Source organism: Oreochromis niloticus, linkage group LG7 (genome assembly GCF_001858045.2).
Source record: "Oreochromis niloticus isolate F11D_XX linkage group LG7, O_niloticus_UMD_NMBU, whole genome shotgun sequence".
Lineage (NCBI taxonomy): Eukaryota > Metazoa > Chordata > Actinopteri > Cichliformes > Cichlidae > Oreochromis > Oreochromis niloticus.
In genome coordinates, this window is record NC_031972.2 from 44078367 (window position 1) to 44097278 (window position 18912).

The following is an 18912-nucleotide window of genomic DNA, read 5'->3' on the forward strand; positions in this document are numbered from 1 at the left end:
AAACACGGGAATCAACAGGAATAAAGAATAACTAAGAACAATGAAACACATGTCAGAACCCAAATATTAAGTATAGACATAAAACCCAGGGTCAATGATGCATGTGTCAGATTACAAAGCAAAATACACATCAGGTGATGTATGCTACTTAACCTGTTTTTAATAATCGTTATCAGTATTATATAAAGTCCTTCACTTTATATAATGATGGCCTGGATTGTTTGTCACCTTTTAGACCCAAGTGCTTTTTGCTAGTCTTTCAGATGCATTAAAAGCTTCTTTAGCTCTTTGATTTATTAGGATTTATGTGGATTTACAGTTGAAATCAATATGGGATTAAAGCAAATTCTGTTTTAGGCCAACACAGATGGACTTAATGTATTCTGCATGAATGTTGTAATGGATACTTTAAACTGTTATGAAATGAGAGATGGCAATTACACAGTGAATGATATGTTCACATTTGCTAAATGGGGAAATGCTACGTTTAGTCTGGATAAGAGGAGATGGTCGATCGGGACGTGATGTTTTTGGCATTCCTTGTTGTGATCGATATGTGGCAGTCACACTCTAATGAAGATATAATATTGTTAAACCTCCAGACATTCATCAGTTGAGTCTGCAGCTTGAGTCAGCTTTATAGTGATGTTTGTATCTTTTAGCCTGTCACCCTGCAGCTTTACAGCTTTTTAGTCACTGTTGCTGCTCTCATGGCTGCCTTTGGGTTGCAGCAAGAGAGCAGTTTTGGAGAACAGGCTCTATAATAAGTTAAGTATGTCCTGTTTTTGTTTGCAGGCCTACCAAAAAAGATATATCAGAATTTGCATGGAAAGTTTTAGAAAAGGCAGCCTTGGAACTTGGAAGTCTTTTAGTTTTGCATCTGCATCCTGGAGCTACAGTATTTGGACATTTTTGGCCACCACAAAAACGGACATTAAGTCATTATCTTGATGTTCTTATGTAGTGACACACATTAATGCAAATCCACATATCCAACAAGATCCAGGAATTCAGAAACACACTCCTGTGCACAGTGAATTTTCGGCCTTGGAGGTTTTGATCTGCAGATCATGCAAAGCTAGTCTACTGGAGTCCTAGATGATAAATATAAGGTTTTTGAGCCTAAACTTAGACAGTTAGTCCCTTAAAGTACTGAGAAAAAAAAAGACAGCGACATGATGAAGATCACTTAATGTGACAGAAAGGGCCAGAACAGCTGATAAACAGTGTATTTTTGTCTGCAGTGGTGAGAGTAGAGAAGCACAGAAAAGTAGATTTTATTAGAACATCCGATCTGCATCAGTTTAAATGCCTTCTGAAGGGATTAGCTGTTCACTGTCTGACTTTAACTCGCTAACCCAGTGCTGGAAACTGAGATGGGATGATGCAGCCTACATGGGCAGTTTCTGAGAAGTGCCATGCTGTGAGTGCAGCTGATGCTGTAACCACTTACTTTCCTCCATCTGAGGTGACTTTATGTAAAGTCAGCATAAGATTAAGGCCAGGAGGGGACAGCCTGCCTCTTGACTTTTAGTGCAGGGGATTAGTGACACAGCTTTATTTTAACATGTGAGCTGCTGTCGGCCGTGGAAGAGCACGAGCACTTAAATGGAGCCTCAACCAGCAGCTAAACATAAACAGACAGACAAAACTTTATAGACTATACAGGAGTGTAGAGGTTAATTTGGAAGTCTGACATCCAAGTTTTAATATACATGTCCATTAGCACACAAGCTACAGAGAATGTGGTTATAGGGTATAATATAAGCTCATCCTCTGTTTGAGCCCTTCTGCTTCCCTCGATTGGCTGCCCAACACAAACAGAAGGTGGGGATAGCGGGTGTGATGGGCCCAAAGACGTGTGGCTGAGATCTGTGGTAGGGATATCTCCTGTTTTTGACATCATACAGATACAGAAGTGAGAAACATAACTGAAACTGGACGTATGAAACAGCCTGAAGTCTGCGTTTGGCTCACAGAGATTACTGTGCTTATGGTGAAAATCTATCGCAGAAAAGAAAGTGAAGATCAGAATGTTGTGTTTTCTGCTTTAGGAAGTGTTTTGTATTTTGCAGCTCCACCACAGCTGAAAATAGTCCTCTTGATCAACTGACCTGAGAGCTGGTAGTGATTTTTGGTGAGGAACCAACAGTGATCTTAGCATGTAGGATATAAGTGTATGTGTCTGAAACTACTGACAGCTTAAATAAAAAACACAAACAAAAACAAACTTTCACTTCCTCAGATCAGCCTCATCACTGCACTGTCTCTGTGTTCACTAAGGTTTCACAGTTTAGAAAGCTCTTCTTGCCTCCTGTCTGTTCTCTCTGCAGTGTTTCTTTGCTTATACTATTACAGCAAGTCAGTGCATTTAGGCATGTGGACACAGTCAAGGGAACCTGCTGAGGGTCAAACAGAGCGTCAGAATGAGGAAGAAAGGCAATTTAAGTGACCGACTGTGGCTCTGGTCTAAATATTTCGGAAACTGCTGATCTCTGCTGGGACTTTCCAGCACAATCATCTCTGGTTTTTACAGAGAGTGGTCTGAAAACATCAAGTGAGCGGCTGTTCTTTCTTCAGATTAGAATGGCTGCTTCTAGACCACAGAAAGGCGTCAGTAAGTCAAATAACCACTTGTTACAACTAAGATGTGCAAAAGATTCAAGCCAATTTTATTTCTCTAGCACCAAATCACAACAACAGTTGCCTCAAGGTGCTTTATATTTTAAGGTAAAGACCCTACAATAATACAGAGAACATGATCTTGACATTGACAAGTTTAGGTAAAATCCACCTTTCTGATGCCAACAATGAACTAAATTCATCAAGTCAAATTCAGGTTTTATTCACTCTAACTTTAAACTAGTGACTGTTTTTTTTCCCCATAGATTTTTCTATCATTTCTCTTCAGTAAACATCCATGTTTTCTACGGTCTATTCTAACATCTCTGCAAGCAAAATGTGTGTTTCTTTGAAGGAAAGAAAACAGGAAGCATGTTTCAGTTAACAACCTTTATTGATTCCCCCTGCGTGAAATACAAGTGCGGATTGTCATTGGATGGTTGCCAACTAGTTAGAACAAAAAGTAAAACCCTAAAACTATCACCATAGAGAAATATACATAAAAATATACCTCTGAAAAACTTCATATAGACATTTCCTAACAGCTTATAGTCAGGGCTCAATCAGTAGCAATAAAGACTGGTATGATGTGAACACAGAAGAAAAAACAACAAAAACAAGGCCCTGCCCCATCTCACCCAGACATTGGACAGACGGTCATGTTACAGGAAGTATGGCTGGCGTGGGGAATGTAGGTTAATATTGCTGTACATAAACACAAGCTAGGTTCAGATTAGCTGGATTTGAACTGACTGCAGACAAACTGAGTTCTTTGGCGTTTTATTCAGAGTACTTAAAACCATAAAACCAAAGTCTGAAATGGAAAAAAGAAAGAAAAATAAAAAGCGCCTGCGTTTTAACCGTTCTTGCATATACGATAATCACCTGAAGAGTTCCTGCTTGTACCCCGATGGCGAGCTAACGTTCCTCTCACACAACATGCGTCTGAAACTGGGGTGAAAAATGGACACATTCCTTCAATAAGACTTGAGTGTAAGACGCATTCGCACTCTCCTCTTGAGGCACTGAAAACCCAGTTTCGATCAACACTTTAGGCGGCGCTGAAGAATCTGCGGGACTGAACGAGCGTCAGTTCCAGCCTCTCATTGCACCTTCATTATATTTGAGTCACAAAGCCGATTGTTCTGTTCTCAAAATGTGACATCTCCAGATCAGAAATGCCTGACACGAGTCTGCTCGGCTTGTTTGACAATTACGTCTGAATTAAACGCACAAATTATGGCTGCCCGTCACTTTCTATGAAAACCAGGACGCTCAGACTTAAATGTCATCGCAAATTGTGAGGATCTGTTTCTGTGAAGTGAAGCCGTCTCTTTCTCCAGCTTCTTAGCAACTTACTGACATAATTAGCGGGTGGGGGAGAGGTGAAGGCGATGGCATTGAACAGGCTCGCTGCTTCTTACTGCAAACACTAACAGAGTGTTTCCACATTTGTTGCTAAATCGTTTAGAGCAGGAAAAAAAAAAAAAGTGAGAGTGACGTGCTGGAATGATGCCTCGACACATTTGAGGAAGATTAAAGAAACGTTTACATGTGTTTAATGCTAAATGTAACAGATCATCGTCTATATTATAAAGTAAAACCATACCACACCCCAGGCTTCCCATTTTTTAACCCCCATCAACACAGCTTTAAGATAAACAGCACAAAGACACAAAGTCTCCTTTCTGCAACGTTACAAGCTGTCAGGAGAGATATGTTGAATTTTAACATCCTCCTGGATGTCCAGCAGTTGGTTGTCCTGTCAACCGCAGCATAAACAATGTGGCCGAGAGAGGAAGCAGGAAAAAAAAAAAAAAAAAGGAAAGAAAATCCCCACGTTGCATGTGACAACTTAGTTCAAGCTACGCTGCTTCTTCACAATGCGGTTATCTTCAGAGAAGGGGAGATAGGAGGGTGAAGCGGCAGTGTCTGTGCTCTCTGGCACAGACACGCTGCCGCTCCTGAACATCTCCTTAAAATAAGTCTAAGAAAAAAAACGAAGAAAAAAAAAAGTGACACCTCATGGAGGAGGGGAGGAGAGGTGTGTCAGAGGGAAAGTTGAGGCAGGTTCGATTGTTTGAAGAGGAAATAAAAACGGTGGAAGGGAGGGGAGAGGGGGGTGAGGGTGGGAAAGGGAGGCGTCAGGGATACTGTGACAGTCACTCCTCGTCAGAGCTGCTGCTGTTCTCCAGAGAGTAAACCATGAAGGCCAAATCAGGCCGGGCAGGTACCATGGGGTTACCCGGCTTTACCATCTCAAAGCCCATGTAGTGGAACGTCTTGATGATGGACACTGGAGAGGAAATGAGGGAGAGCGCTCAGTGTATTTGTTAACATTTAAGCCCTAAAAACTGCAACCAAATCAATTTTATGCCACCTCCATGTTTCAGAATGTGAAGCTAAACATCTCATTTTGTTCTATGTCTATATCGATCTATCTTATTTCAATAGCAACACTGCTCCATTTAAAGATCTGACACAGGAACTGTGGATATTCTATCCATTTTTCTGATAATTCACTGGAGAAAACCTCAAAAAAGTTGTTTTGTATCTTTTAAGGAGCTGGGATAGACTGCTCAAACCATCATATGATAAGGTCTCCTTTTCATTTACACTGACACTCATACCAGCCTCATATTCTAGCTCTGATTCCTTCTTTAATACTTTTCTAATATAGGAAAATATAATGGAGCCGCAAACTCTGCTCCTTTTTGTAGGAATATTAAATGATCTGAGTTGGAGTGTTAGTCTTGACTCTAAGTGGTCCAGCCTTTGTGCCAGTTTGTGCATAAGCTCCTCTCAGTAAATGATGATTTCATTTATTTAGGCCAAAGAGTCATCCAGACTCACCTGGCCCTGTGTGAAAAAGTAATTGTGCCCTAATCCTAATAACTGGCTGTGTCACCCTTGGCAACAAAAACTGTAATCAAGCGTTTGTGATAACTGGCAATGAGTCTTTTGCTGTGGAGGAACTTTGGCCCACTCATGTTTGCAGAATTGTTTCAGATCCGCCACACTGAGTGGCTTGTTTAAGATCATACCAAAGCATAGGGGTTTTTTTTCCCCCTTAATAAATGAAACCATTTAAAAATTTTGTATTTACTCTTGTTATCTTTGTCCAAACGTGTAACTGTTAAAAAAACACAACAAAATTGTAGCACTGATAGCGTACGAATACTAGCACTGTATTCATACACTCTTACTATTGGCTGTACACCTGGATAAGGTCTCTGCATCAGTATACAATGGTTGGCAAAGGCAAATCGTGCTTCAGAAAGAAAAAGGGAAGTGCATTTTAAAATAACAGGGGCTCTTACATCGATCCTCTCTGTTTTTATGGAACCACAGGAAGACGTAGTTAACTTTGAGCTTCTCTTCTGCAAACTCGAGCAGCACGGTGAGCCTGTGGATGACATGAACACAGAGATACAGAGTCAGCCGCTAAGCGAGGGAAGAGACGAGCGGGGATGACGCACAGAGTATTTTTTTTCCTCTTTTATATAAGCACTGCAACTTTACATAATAATGCAGTGGCAGCTGCAAAGCTGGCTGTTTTTAGGACTGGCAGGGTGCCTGCACCAGGCAAGGTTACTCTGTCCCAGCATTGATTACAGACAAACACAAAGCCAGGCACTAAAAGCAGAAACTTATTAGCATAGCCTTTTATTTGTAGTAGATTTGAAGCACCATGATAAATAGCTTCTCATAAACAACTTACATCCTGGCATAAAACCTGCTCTGGTGGAGAACACTGGGACAGTATGTCAACATTTCTAAAACTAGACCAACATAAGAAATGTCCCATTTAAGCAGCTTTATGACCCAGAACTCCAGAAGAAGAAGAAGAGCTTGTGTTTTGCTCGTTTTTCTGCTGGTCTCAGTAAAATATGAAAACTTCACAAAAGCCATTTCTGTCTTAACAGTGTCCAGTTTTTTCATGTCACTCAAGGATGTCACGACTTTGTTTGCATTCAGCAAGCAAGAAATTGTTTCGAAAATGTACTCTAACGCAAACCCTGAGAGGTTTCTGAACCTAATCTTGTAGTTTCTAATAATAATCAACAGTTAAAATATCACAAATGTAGAAAAATGTGTCCTGTGAGGGACCCAAACTCTCCTCTCTTCAGCCTCTAAACTTAAACCTGAACTTCCACTGAAACTAAAAGTGGAATAGGAAGAGGCAAAAACAATGTTTTGCATTGTTCTAAAAATGCTTCTACACATCTGAGACAAGGCTGAAAAGCACTCAGAAATTTCTTCCTGATGAGACCGTTTAACAACAGCAAATAAAAAGCAGGGCGGCTTCTTAGTAAACCACAATAAAATGAGCAAAGTTGGAACTTAAAAGATCGTCTTATAAACTCTGTTCTCCTTTATTAAAGTCACATTTTATTGTCAAAGAACAGCGTTGGTCAGGTCTGGCATTTTGTGCTTTTCTAACAATCTCCCTCTTGAACTTACCCCTCCTTGCTGCCCTCCACCAACGGCCCAGCAGGAATCTCCAGAAAGAGGCTGTCTCCTGATAGAGCTGTATCCCAGGAGGCCGAGCGGCGCTCGCTCAGCTGGTAGTGGAAGCGGAGCAGAGAAGAGCTCCCACTCACTGAAGAGGCCTGAGTCACAGTTAACTTTTCATCCTGAAGGCACAGGGAGGAAGAACAGATTTAGAATAGATCCTAATCCAGCTTTGTGAAACCAGAGTGAGATGCTATATGTTACACTTTCTAAGGACAATAAACACAAACACCCCCCCCCCCCCCCACCGGTTCCTCCATAAAGGGGCATATTTTCAAGCTCCTACTCTGTTTTTGTGGGAATCTGAGTTCTAGCAGCAATATCACATCCACGTGTACACATCTTTATCCTGGCTGTGCATGCCAACTTAGAAAATTTGAGGGGTGAACGAAAGCTGAAACATCAAACTGCAGCACACGCCTCCAGCTGTGGTGTCACTTTTGGTGCGAGGGTGAAACAGCAAGTGTAAACATGCCAGGAGGCTGAAAGCTTGGCACAAGTCTGAAGAAGACTTCTCTCCATCTGAGAACAGTGTTGAAATGAAACCAGTTAAAGAGGAAGTGGTTAAAGAAGCAGCAGACAAGTGTGATATTCTGTGAACTAGCAAACCATTTGTCTTTACCAACAAGTTAGTGGCGCACAGCTCTTTGGGTCATGAAACTTGTGCCTAAACCAAAGCATGGTAAACAGCAAAGGTAAAGTCTTGGTTCGTTTTTTTAATAGCTGCCCTTCACAGGATCCTGTCCATTTCAGGAACTCTGATCAGCAGCGTCACTCTAAATAGTCATGCATGACTCTCGTGTGCCGAAATAGAAGTGAAAGTGTGAACGCGTTCAGCATTCTGTGCTGTTGCTGAACTAGTAATATTAGAAAGGGTTGCACACTCAGAGCACAGATGAAGATGTTAATGACAGTTTGTGACTGGTCTGCCTGATCCTAAAGCTCTAATCCCCCGGAGAGAGTCAGTCACATGCCTGGGGAGCAACCTGACATACACACAAACACTGTTGTTTCCTCTCTATTGTTTGTGAGTTTGTGTGCAACCCCACCCCAGAAGTTCATAAATATGAGATAGCTATAAAAGTATACATTTTCACTTGGGTGCTTTTTTGTGTGCTGCATAGCAAACATACCATTTGAGCATGTCCGGGGGAGAGGGGACTAAAAAAAATTTGTTAAATCCACTGCAGGTGCAGATGAGCAGATTAAAGGATTTTTTTTAGCTTTAAATAAAATAACTTTGGGAAATGAGGGTATAACTCATTAGGCAGGCGCTCCTGTGTTTGGCTCAGTGAGTCAGAAATGACCTTGAGCGGTGAAGCACTTAACAGTTATGACAGGAAAGCTTATAGTGAATTAGAGCAACACGTGCCAACCCTTTCCCCCAGTGTTTACCCCCTAAACCCCATTCAGTTTTATTAAACCCTATTTAATCTGAAATAAAGACCCTGATGACTACTAATGTAGGACTCTCACCACAGCACCATTAAGAGGCTGATATTTGCATCCATTATGGCACCACTTTGCATGTGTGTGGTTAGAGTGGCCACACGTGGAGAAGATGATTTACAAAACTGGACAATAGCTCTGTGTGAGATATTGAGGACCTTCACCTTGTGCAGTAGCACGCCGAGAGAGTGATCCCTGACCGTCCCTCGCCCACCCGGGATCTTCAGCTGTGGGTGAGGGGCATCAGGAGCACCACAGAGGCCCCGGAGCCTGAGGGATGGAGCAGGGCATCAGAGACCCCCCTAACCAGGAACTGCAGAGAGAAGCATGGAGAAACATTTTTTCAATACTCGTGTAAATAAAAAATTACAAACAAAAAAACAATTTTGTATAAATTTATACAACTGCCATAAAATAGTGAGATGGAAATGTTTTCGAGACATATGTTTCCTGCCTTAAAATTCTTGTTTACTGTGACTGCACTTCACAGAAACTTGAATGTTGAGCTGCAAACCTGCCAAACTAAACTGGATGGAAACGATTGGCGCTCTTCGATCTACCGTTATACCTGACAGAGCAAAACAGAAACCATCAGGGAATGAGGAGAAACCAGAGTGCATTATTAAAATCTGCAGAGTAACTAATCACCAAGACCACAGCTAGATAAATAAAGTTTTATGGGAATGCTTTCACGCACTTACAACACTGCAGGGCATCTCTAACTCAGACAGACAGAAGTGAAACTTGGGCACTCATGACTAATACCTGATCCACTGCTGATGTAAACTTTTTAGCTTGTTACTTCACACACACCTTATTTTAACTTCATTAAGCATGTTTATATAACTAGCAACTATGAAGCACCTGTGGCAACAAGCTCAAAGAACGGGATTTAACATGATACTGCCCGCTCGTTTGCTGGATCCATTTAAAGCCAGGGGTGTCAAACCTGCTGCCCAGGGGCGAGAAGTGGTTACTGGAAAGCCTTGTGAAGTGTGATCCAGCATTTAATTACTCAACATGCTTAGTAGACACACTGGAATGTGGAAAACCTGACACTGCTGACATTTCTTAATTTTTTTTTTTAACTATTCTACCTCAGAAATGTCAGGCTCATTAAAAACGAGGACGCTCCATTCCAACTTTTGATCAGATATCAGTGTAAAAATCCATCAGCTATAATCTTCACAGTGAAGAATCATGCCTGATGCTGCCTTAAACACTGCTTTACTAATATTACAAATTAAAATCTATAGAAATAATAAAATATACTAGAATAATGAGTTGAACAGGGCCGATAAAATGTGGTAAAATATTACAGCAACCTTACAGCAACCAAATATTAGCAACGCTTTTGTCTTTTCCCGAGGCTCCTCACACAAACAGGAGCCAAATGAAATCAGCTCATGACAGGTCATGTTACTGCAAGCACAGCAAGCATTTCCCAACAAGGGTCACCAGTGTCCTTCTTCTACTGTACTTCACGCTCTTATACTGAGCTACTTCAAAGTCATCTGATATTTGCTGTGCCAGTTTCACTTCATTCAGTAAGGCCTCAGTCACACAGGCATAGAGTCTGGTATGCAACACCCTGGCAACCAGTGGTTGCTATGGAAAAATGAATTCTGACAGGTGATTACTGGAGGTTGCTAGCAGTTTCTGGATGCAACTGGTTGTAAAGATGGACCCAGAACTGAACTTTGTCTTTATACCATTTTTCCCCATATAGGTTCTAATGCATGCGGCCAAATAAAGTAAGTTTTAACATTTCTTTGAGGTTTGGAAAAAAGAGAAACTTAAATTATATAACTAAACATAGCTTAAGAGAAACTCCTACAGTCGTCTTTGTATATTCGCATCAAACTCAGAAGCAGAAACAGCCTGACTGCAACACTGTGGCCTTTAACCTGAGACTCAGTGGTCTGCTTGGTTATATATAGAAAGTTCTTCATTGCTTCAAACCTGTTACCACAATTCAAAGTAAATTCAAATCACAAATGTCTGAATATCAATCATGTGACGCAAACCAGCTACAAACTATTAAATTGCTCGTATTGAGCTCCAGTTCATGGACTCTCCTCCACGGGCTGTTTGTTTACAGCGAGCCTGTCACTGACAGAATTAAAGCCGATGATTTATTACAGCTTCAAAGAGCCACCACATGCGGTGGAGGGAATGTATCATAAACAAGCGCATGATCTGTAAACACCTCTGCAAATAGCCTTCATGGCTTTCGGGAACGAGCATGGTCTGCGTTTCAAGTTACAGTCATGCATCTCACACCAGACATTGGCAGATGGCCGGCGCTGCCAGAGTCAGGCTGGGACATGGGGAGGGCTCCCGGTCATCGTGGTGTCAAACTTTAGGTGGACAGCTATGCTCCAGCGCCTGACTCAATTCTGTCCCCGATTGCTAGTGAAATCTGACACACTCTCTCTTAAACATGCATCAGATAGACTGACCTGTTTGTAAGTATACACACATATCCAAGTCATGTGCAACAGAACAGTCACATGTATCAAACAAGCTTGTGCCTTTCATGAGAGGGAGGTACCACAGTTTCCCTGCAGACCAGACAGGTTACCCCCACGACCTGATGTACAGAGCGACAAGCCAAGAGAGTGAGCAATGGAAAACAAAGCTTATTATGCCTGTTCATGTCTGCTGCACACACCCTCTGTTTGCTTGTCTCATTATTTGTGCTTAGCTGTGCACAGGAAATGTGCCACTGCATTATAGTGGATAACATTTTAAGACCCTCTACCCGGAGGTTAGTCCATTTCTTTAAATAATCTTCAAGTAATCTATAAAAATTGGTCATAGCCTCTGTGGCTTCATCAACAGAGCATGTCGATTCCACAGAAACAAAACTGATACCGACTGTATTTGGGTCAACAGGTAGGACACAGATGGAGGGAGAAAGAGCAAGATGCCAAGGCAGGCTTCTTTTTCCATCTTCCCTTTCAGACAGTCTGCCCTTGATGGAAATGCCAGCTTGTTTTGAAAGCCAACGCTCTTGTCCTCTGACATTTCAGCCACACTCTAAACACCCTCCTCTACACCCTCCTGTCCCAGTATGCCACTCAAGTTGAAGGGCTGTGGCCTTTAGTCGTCTCCCAACAAATCACAAGTGACAAAAACACCATTTAGTTTACATTTTTCCAGAAGGTTGACTTTATGCTTTGTAGACTACTAATGTGAGGACTGAGCACGTTCACAAGCCTGTGCTGCATTAAGTTGCTAGTGAGGATCATCTGTGTATTGCAGAGAGATGCGTCATCATCCCATTTTGGCAGGACTGGTGAGAGTATGTTTGTATTCAAGAGAATTTATTATTTTATTTTTAAAGCGGATGAACGCTTGGACTGCCAGTTTGCGCTTCCTGAGGTGCGAGTTGTTATGAGAACTGATTCAGGTGAATTGTTTCACGGGGATGAATACCCCGGGTTGGACAGGCAGCTGATGCAGAGTTTGGCCAAAAGCCAAAAAACACACAACTCAACCAAAACAGGAAGCTTTCTGGCAGGTCCTCCAAGAAGCCCAAGACACACCAAACCAACTTCTAATGCTGTAATTACAAGATTAGTCATGGAAAACGGCTCAACTCAAATCCACACTGAACATAAACAAGCTTCCTGGCTCCAGAAAAGCTTTGGGAACGTGCTTTAGGTCTTACACATGAACAACTATTTACTGTAGGAAAATAAGGACAGTCCTCAGACTTCCGCTGACCCCAGTAAGTCTGTCAGAGCAGCATGTCGGAGAAATATCGAGAAACAGGAAAGGCACGCGTGCTCTGAAACGTCAGCGTAAAAGGAGGCGTCTCTGCCAAAACATAGAACTGACCCCTGCACCTAACCTGTATGTGCCGAAGCCGGTAACTAGAAACTTCAGATTTAACCCAAGATTCATTTTAAATTATGTATTATCTATATAGATGTCTGTACCCCATTTCTCCGTAACTGTTGGACCAATCTCAATAACCCTTTCTGCAAACATCATGAAAAACAAACCTGAATTGTGACGATTTTCTGAAAATGCGTTCTTAAGTTCTCTGTTTGTGTTTGTTTCACATGTTACTTCCTACGTGCGTAACTTAGCAGTCATCAAAATTTTGTTTAAGTTACTACTGAATACAGAATCAACCTTGAGTTGTTTTGGCTCCCAGACGGGTAAAAACAATCTGGGCTGAACATCTAAACAGTCATTTACTGTAATCTATCAGATTGTCCTGTGTCTTAAAGGTAGAGCTATGATACTCACAAGTCTTATCTTGCACAGTATTTTTTTACCAGATTTCCTTCCTGGCAAAGATATGCTGGAGTTACGAGTATACTATCTCTTATCCCATCTCACTGTCTGAAGTGATTAAAGCTCAGAATATCATACAGCACTTTGTGCATGACAGTTATGTTCCGTTGTAAAAATAAAAAAATAAAAAATTAGCTGCTCTGCTAGCAGCAGCAGTCCCTTCTGTGTTTCTGACTGGTCATATGCTGTCCCACCTCCTCTTACAGGAACTACACTGGGAAATCCTGGGTTAATTTATAGATCACCTTTGTCTGACTGCTGCCCTCAGTTCTGATTTTAGGGTGGGGAAAGCCAGAAAACTGAAAAAATCCTGGATATGTTGAACATGCTTTACAGTACAATCATCAGACAAACAGTGAAGTACAGTGGAGACACAAATGCAATGTTTTTGTTACTCAGGAACACGACACATAAGGTCAATATTTAACCACAGTTCAAAACAGAGCTGAACGACACAATCTGATCAATCAGAAGATTTTAGCTTGTTGCAGATATATTAATGAATGTATCTGCTGATAAAAATGACAGGATGTGCATTTGAGATGAGATATGCATTCAGATACAAGTGTAAAAGTCTGTATCTGCACTAGCAGCTCTGCAACACTGAATTCAAGCATTGCAGTTGCTTAAAGATGACCCATTATGCTCATTTTCTGCTCCACATTTTTTATTGTTGGATTAGAGTAGCTTTGGATGCTTCACAGTTTAAAAATAATTCTTATTTATCTCACACTGGGCCTTGGAGCAGCTCTACAGTTCAGTGTGAAACAAGATGTCCTGGCTCCTCGACCTTCAATTCTTAATAAACTGAGCTATTTTAACCAGAAAAATGACAGTGGGCCCATTTATGTTTTATACAAATCCTTATTAAATTCTATTTGGAGTTATCATACTTGTAGTGTTGTCTTTATCCATGACAAATGCTCTTAAATGTTCAGAATGACATACAAAACTGATGCATGACTAAAGGGAAAAGTATGCATGCTCATGCCTGTTGTGCAAGCAGTTTGACATAAAACATCAACTCAATTATCCAACAGTAAAAAGGGTGTGTCTGCCTCAAAAGACTTGGGAGGGCATTTGTGTATTGGATGGGTATTTCATTAAGTGCCTGCCTTTCTGCTACTGCTGTATTTCTGTGGCTGACAGAGAGCGCACAGACTGCAGCTGAATCAGAAAGACTTTGAGACCCCTTACATGACGGAAAACACCAGCAGTCACTTTATCAGACCATATCTCTAATTAGACCTTTTACTTTTGATTTCAACTACAGACCTGTAAAGTTTTATGATACCATCACAGTCACAAAAATCAGTTGACCTACAAGCCAACAGACCAACACAAACACCTGCCAAAGTATTTGAGATTGTGCCAGCAGTCAAAGGCATCTACAGGACCACGAGTTCTCTCAACGATATACAGCCGCACAAGGTGAAAACAATACCAGCCATGCAAGTCGGGCTGGTAACAAACCTGAACAAACCATTGGTCCTATTATGAAGCCTCAAAATAACCGTTTTTCCCCGTCACCATCATATCTGATGAGACATGGGTGGATCTTCGGGGTAGGGCTGAGAACACAGAAAAATAAATACTACATACACATAATTTTATTGACAATTGCAATAATAATATATTTATTAGTGTAGGTAAATGCAGAGCATTTTCCAATGAGCCACTCCCATTGACATACTTGCATATTTGAAGTGTGAATCTACCAAAAGAAGGTGTCCGCAGCCGCAAGAGCTTTATAATACAATAGTAGTGACAGCATAATATCCAGTGACACCATAAATCAAGAAAATGCTTTAGCTAACAACTGACTGCCACTAGCCAATGAGCATATTGTGGATAATCCAACTTTTTGACATTTAAAATGCCCAAAATGTAATGAATCACCTTTTTTTTACTCAGTGTGACCCCCCAAAAATGACATTAGCACAGGGGTGGGCAACTCCAGGCCTCGAGAGCCGGTGTCCCGCAGGTTTTAGATGTGTCCTTGATCCAACACAGCTGATTCAAATGGCTAAATTACCTCTTCAACATGTCCTGAAGTTCTCCAGAGGCTTGATAACAAACTAATCATGTGATTCAGGTGTGTTGACCCAGGGTAATATCTAAAACCTGTAGGACACCGGCCCTCGAGGCCTGGAATTGCCCACCCCTGCATTAGGATAATTGGGATAGTGCATTTGCAACCACAGCCACTGCCCCCTGTTGGCAATCTGTAATTTAGGTTTTATTCCCACAGTTTGAGAACCACCAAGTCAAACAGTGCTATAACTGGACTGAAAAAAAATCAAATCACAGTTAATGAATACGATCAATTATAAAACAATAAGAGTTGGTCAGAGATTGTGTTTCACAAAACCCAACAGACACAAAAAACCCCAACTGTCTCTGATGATTAATATCTTTGCACTAAAGCTGTAATTAATAAACAAATTAAGCAACCTTTCTCATCACAATCTCCATCTTCAATCTCATGCTTAGTCCAGCCAACAGTTCAAACCCTGTGGGTAACAGGCTGACAGTGACTGTGGTAAAATACTCCATGCTTAAATCTGAGAAGCGAGCACAAGCAAAGCAAAAAAATAAAAATCTTGCATGACAAATTAAGAATAATAACTGCTACTTATTACTGGTAAATGACCTATGTGATTAAGCATTTCATCTCCAACTGCTTCAAAACAATCAATGTCTGTTTCATGCTGGCAGTTAGGAATTCGTCGTGTTTATGTAACCAACTCCCTGCAGACAACTATAAAACCGGTGGCTGTTAAACCCAGATGTCAGCTGATGCTGCTTGGCACAGTTTTGGCTTTGTTACGGAATATTTAACATGACTGAGCCACAATATACCAGCAAGCAGCGCAGAGCCCAGAACCACTGAATTAAAAAGGCACTTAGTGCACTCAGGTAGCACAGGTTAGAAAGTCCAGCCGTTTCTGTGTGAATGTACTCCTAGACACTTTCCACATGCAGATTCCATTGATTCTTGGGAAGTGAACCAGGGGAGAGAATGGGGTTATGCAACTGCTCTAATGTAGGCCAGTGCATGCCTTCTGCTGACAAGGCCATAGCAGTCAGAGAGCTAATATAGTCACTGCTCTGGCTCACAGCATGAATGGACCTCTGCCTTCTCCCTGCTCTGCGTGTCAGATGATAAACACACAGGACAAAAACAGGCCTTGTTTCGCTCGCTTTTTGTTTGAGGGCAGAGGCGTACAAAGAAAACACACAGGCTACAATTAAATGCTGCAAATGCTCATTTAACCAAAAGGTCAAATAGTTATTTAAAGTCTAACATTGTAATCACTCCCAACAAGGGTTAAACAGGTGGGTGCTGCATAATAAAAGACAAGACACCAAATCCCTGTAGGACTACGATGATGCAATAGCAGGAACATAAGGTGCAAAACACCACCAGTGTAAATGCTCACTGAACAGCCACTGTACTACGCACTCCAGATAAAGTGAAGATAATATAATGCTCTTAGTGCTTGCATATCACTATGCACACAGAGGTGGGGAAAACCAGGCCCAAACAAAACCACACAGGCTGCCACTAATTGTTATTTTCATTTTTGATCAAGTCAAAATAACTATCCAGACTTCCCACAGTTCAGTGGGACTTAGCTGGCACCCTGGCAGTCTACACAGAAATAAATCAGTGCATGTGTCGGCTGATAAGGGAAAATATCAGAGTTCATGAAAGAAAAACAAGGGAAAAAAACAGTAGTATCTCCAATACATGGTTTGTCCACCAGAGAGCACTGATTATTTTCCAGCTAAAAAGCATCTTGCTTCCTACAAATGTGCTCAGTTATTTAATAGTAGGTGAACTCCCCATTAGGAAAAACGTCATGAGGTCCCCCCAATAAAGACCTTATCAGCTTATAAAACGTGATGTTTCTATTATTCAATTAAAACATTGATATTATTAGAAGTGGAGGAAAAGTTAGTCATCCAAATGATTCCAGTATTGGAAACAGCAAATATCCAAATGAATAAATAGCTGAAAAAATGCCTTCAGTAATCTGTTAGGGCTACTAACTTTCTACTGAAATAAGGTGAGGAGTGCATTACTTCCGGAAATGTAATCACTTCAGGAGTTGAATTAAAAAATTAATATGAATTATATGAAATCTGTGAAAAGCTAAAATAGTCTGGGTCTGGCTGTTTTTTTAAAGAAAATTTCATAGTTGGAGCTCATTAACTCCCAGCGACTAAGGAAGAAACGCTAACCAGAAAACACAAATTTAAAAAAAAAGTGCAGATGCAGGCCTATAGTTCCTATATTTTCAATAACAAGAAGCAACCTGCTCCCGGAAGAAAGTTACAAAGTGGTGTAAGGGGGCTTTCACGGCCTTAAAGACCTCCACCTCCAACAATAAAACAGCGTACAATTTAATTCACTTATAGCTCACAGTTAGTGGATGCTTACCCTACTTTATACAGCGGGAAAAATACCGTGTAAATGTGGCATAAAGCAGCTTTAACACTGTTAGAAACGTCTGGGTGCACTTGTCCTGCTTATTTTTTTTTAAGACGGTAATAAAATACGCCATTAACCTGCTCGGCAAATATCATAAACATAAAACCTTCAGCTCCGTGTGTTTACAGTGGCTCGACATCTGTCAGGGGAATAATTTCTCGATGTTTCCAGCCTTGCTAACTGAGCTCCGTGCTAACTAGTTGTTTTTTTTTTACAAACTAAGCACCTTTAATGTTAACAAAGAGACAGCGTTAATATGAGCAGCTGACAGCAGCGCAAACATCTGCTTTCAGTATCTCGGTAAAGAAAAACAAACATCCTCATACCTTTCCTCGGTGTTCAACATGATGGCTTCGAGGAAACGCGGATATTTACTTCTTTTATGACAACCGAAACAATCACTGTTCAGCAGAAACTCCGCAGATGTATTCACCATTCGGGGACTCGGAGCAAACTTGGTGTTTGTGAAGTCTGTAGTTCCACTTTCTACATATGAAAACACCACCCGACGCTACAACTACACTTCTACAGCCTGTAGACGAAACACGGCGCTTTTATAGTCGCGCGAGGCATCATGGGTATTCTTCGCCGGTTTTTTTTCCCCCCAGCTCAATAAAAGCGAAGTGAAGAAACCGACAAAAACAGACTAAACCGCCGAATAAAACTAATCACGGATGAAGTTAAATGAGAGTCGTGATGTGTCATTTCTGTTTCTTTGTTTTTATTCTGCTTCCTTCCCTTAATTCACCCTTTTCCCTGTAAGACATAGTCCAAAGAGCTGAGGAGCAATTTTAGCAATAATCCTCAAGTTTTCTCACTTTTTGTTACTTATCTTTCCTAAGACATTTTAAGTTCTTCACATATGGATGTTTTAAAGAAGAATTTTAACGGCCTTACACGCCTATAGATCTGTCTAAAAAGTATTTGCCCCATTTTCTTCTTTCTTTTCTGTTGGAAATTAAGCTTAGTTACATGTTTCAGATCATCACACAGATTTTAATTCTAGACAAATATAACCTGAGTAAATACAAAATGCAGTTTCTAAATAATGATTTTATTTATTAAGGAAAAATCTCTACCTAATAAATCTTAACCTAATAAGCAGCTGTGGCAACCTTGGCAGCTTGAGATAACTCTTTACTGTCATTACACAGTCATTCGTTGTACTATTGTACTAGGTACGACTGTGCAATGACAATAAAGAGTTATCTCTAGCTGCCAAGGTTGCCACAGCTACTTATTAGGTTAATAAGGGGCAATCACTTTGTCATATAGGTCTGCATAGGTAGAACAGCAGCTAAGCGTTTGCGATAACTAGTAATGAGTGTTTCACACTAAGGATTTTTTAAAACTCATGCCGAAGCATTCAACCAGATTTCCTGTGCAGCCCTCATGACGGTAAAATTGGAAAACAAAAGTCAATGAGTGAACAAGACTTGTGTGGAAATGCTGACCACTAAAGGCTCTTCTCTCTAAAAAGAACATGGTAACCTTAGGTTTGCAAAGATCAGTTCAAT

General features: G+C 41.0%; 1 protein-coding gene across 1 annotated transcript; it reads right to left on the minus strand.

Annotated features, from left to right (window-relative positions):
* Window positions 1–2997: 2997 nt before the first annotated feature.
* On the minus strand, window positions 2998–17937 carry oaz2a (ornithine decarboxylase antizyme 2a). The gene is given in 6 exon segments (XM_013272795.3): window positions 2998–4918; window positions 5943–6028; window positions 7087–7259; window positions 8751–8831; window positions 8833–8899; window positions 17722–17937. Coding segments are annotated over 6 exon segments (651 nt in total). The 5' UTR covers window positions 17832–17937; the 3' UTR covers window positions 2998–4784.
* Between the last annotated feature and the right edge of the window lie 975 nt (window positions 17938–18912).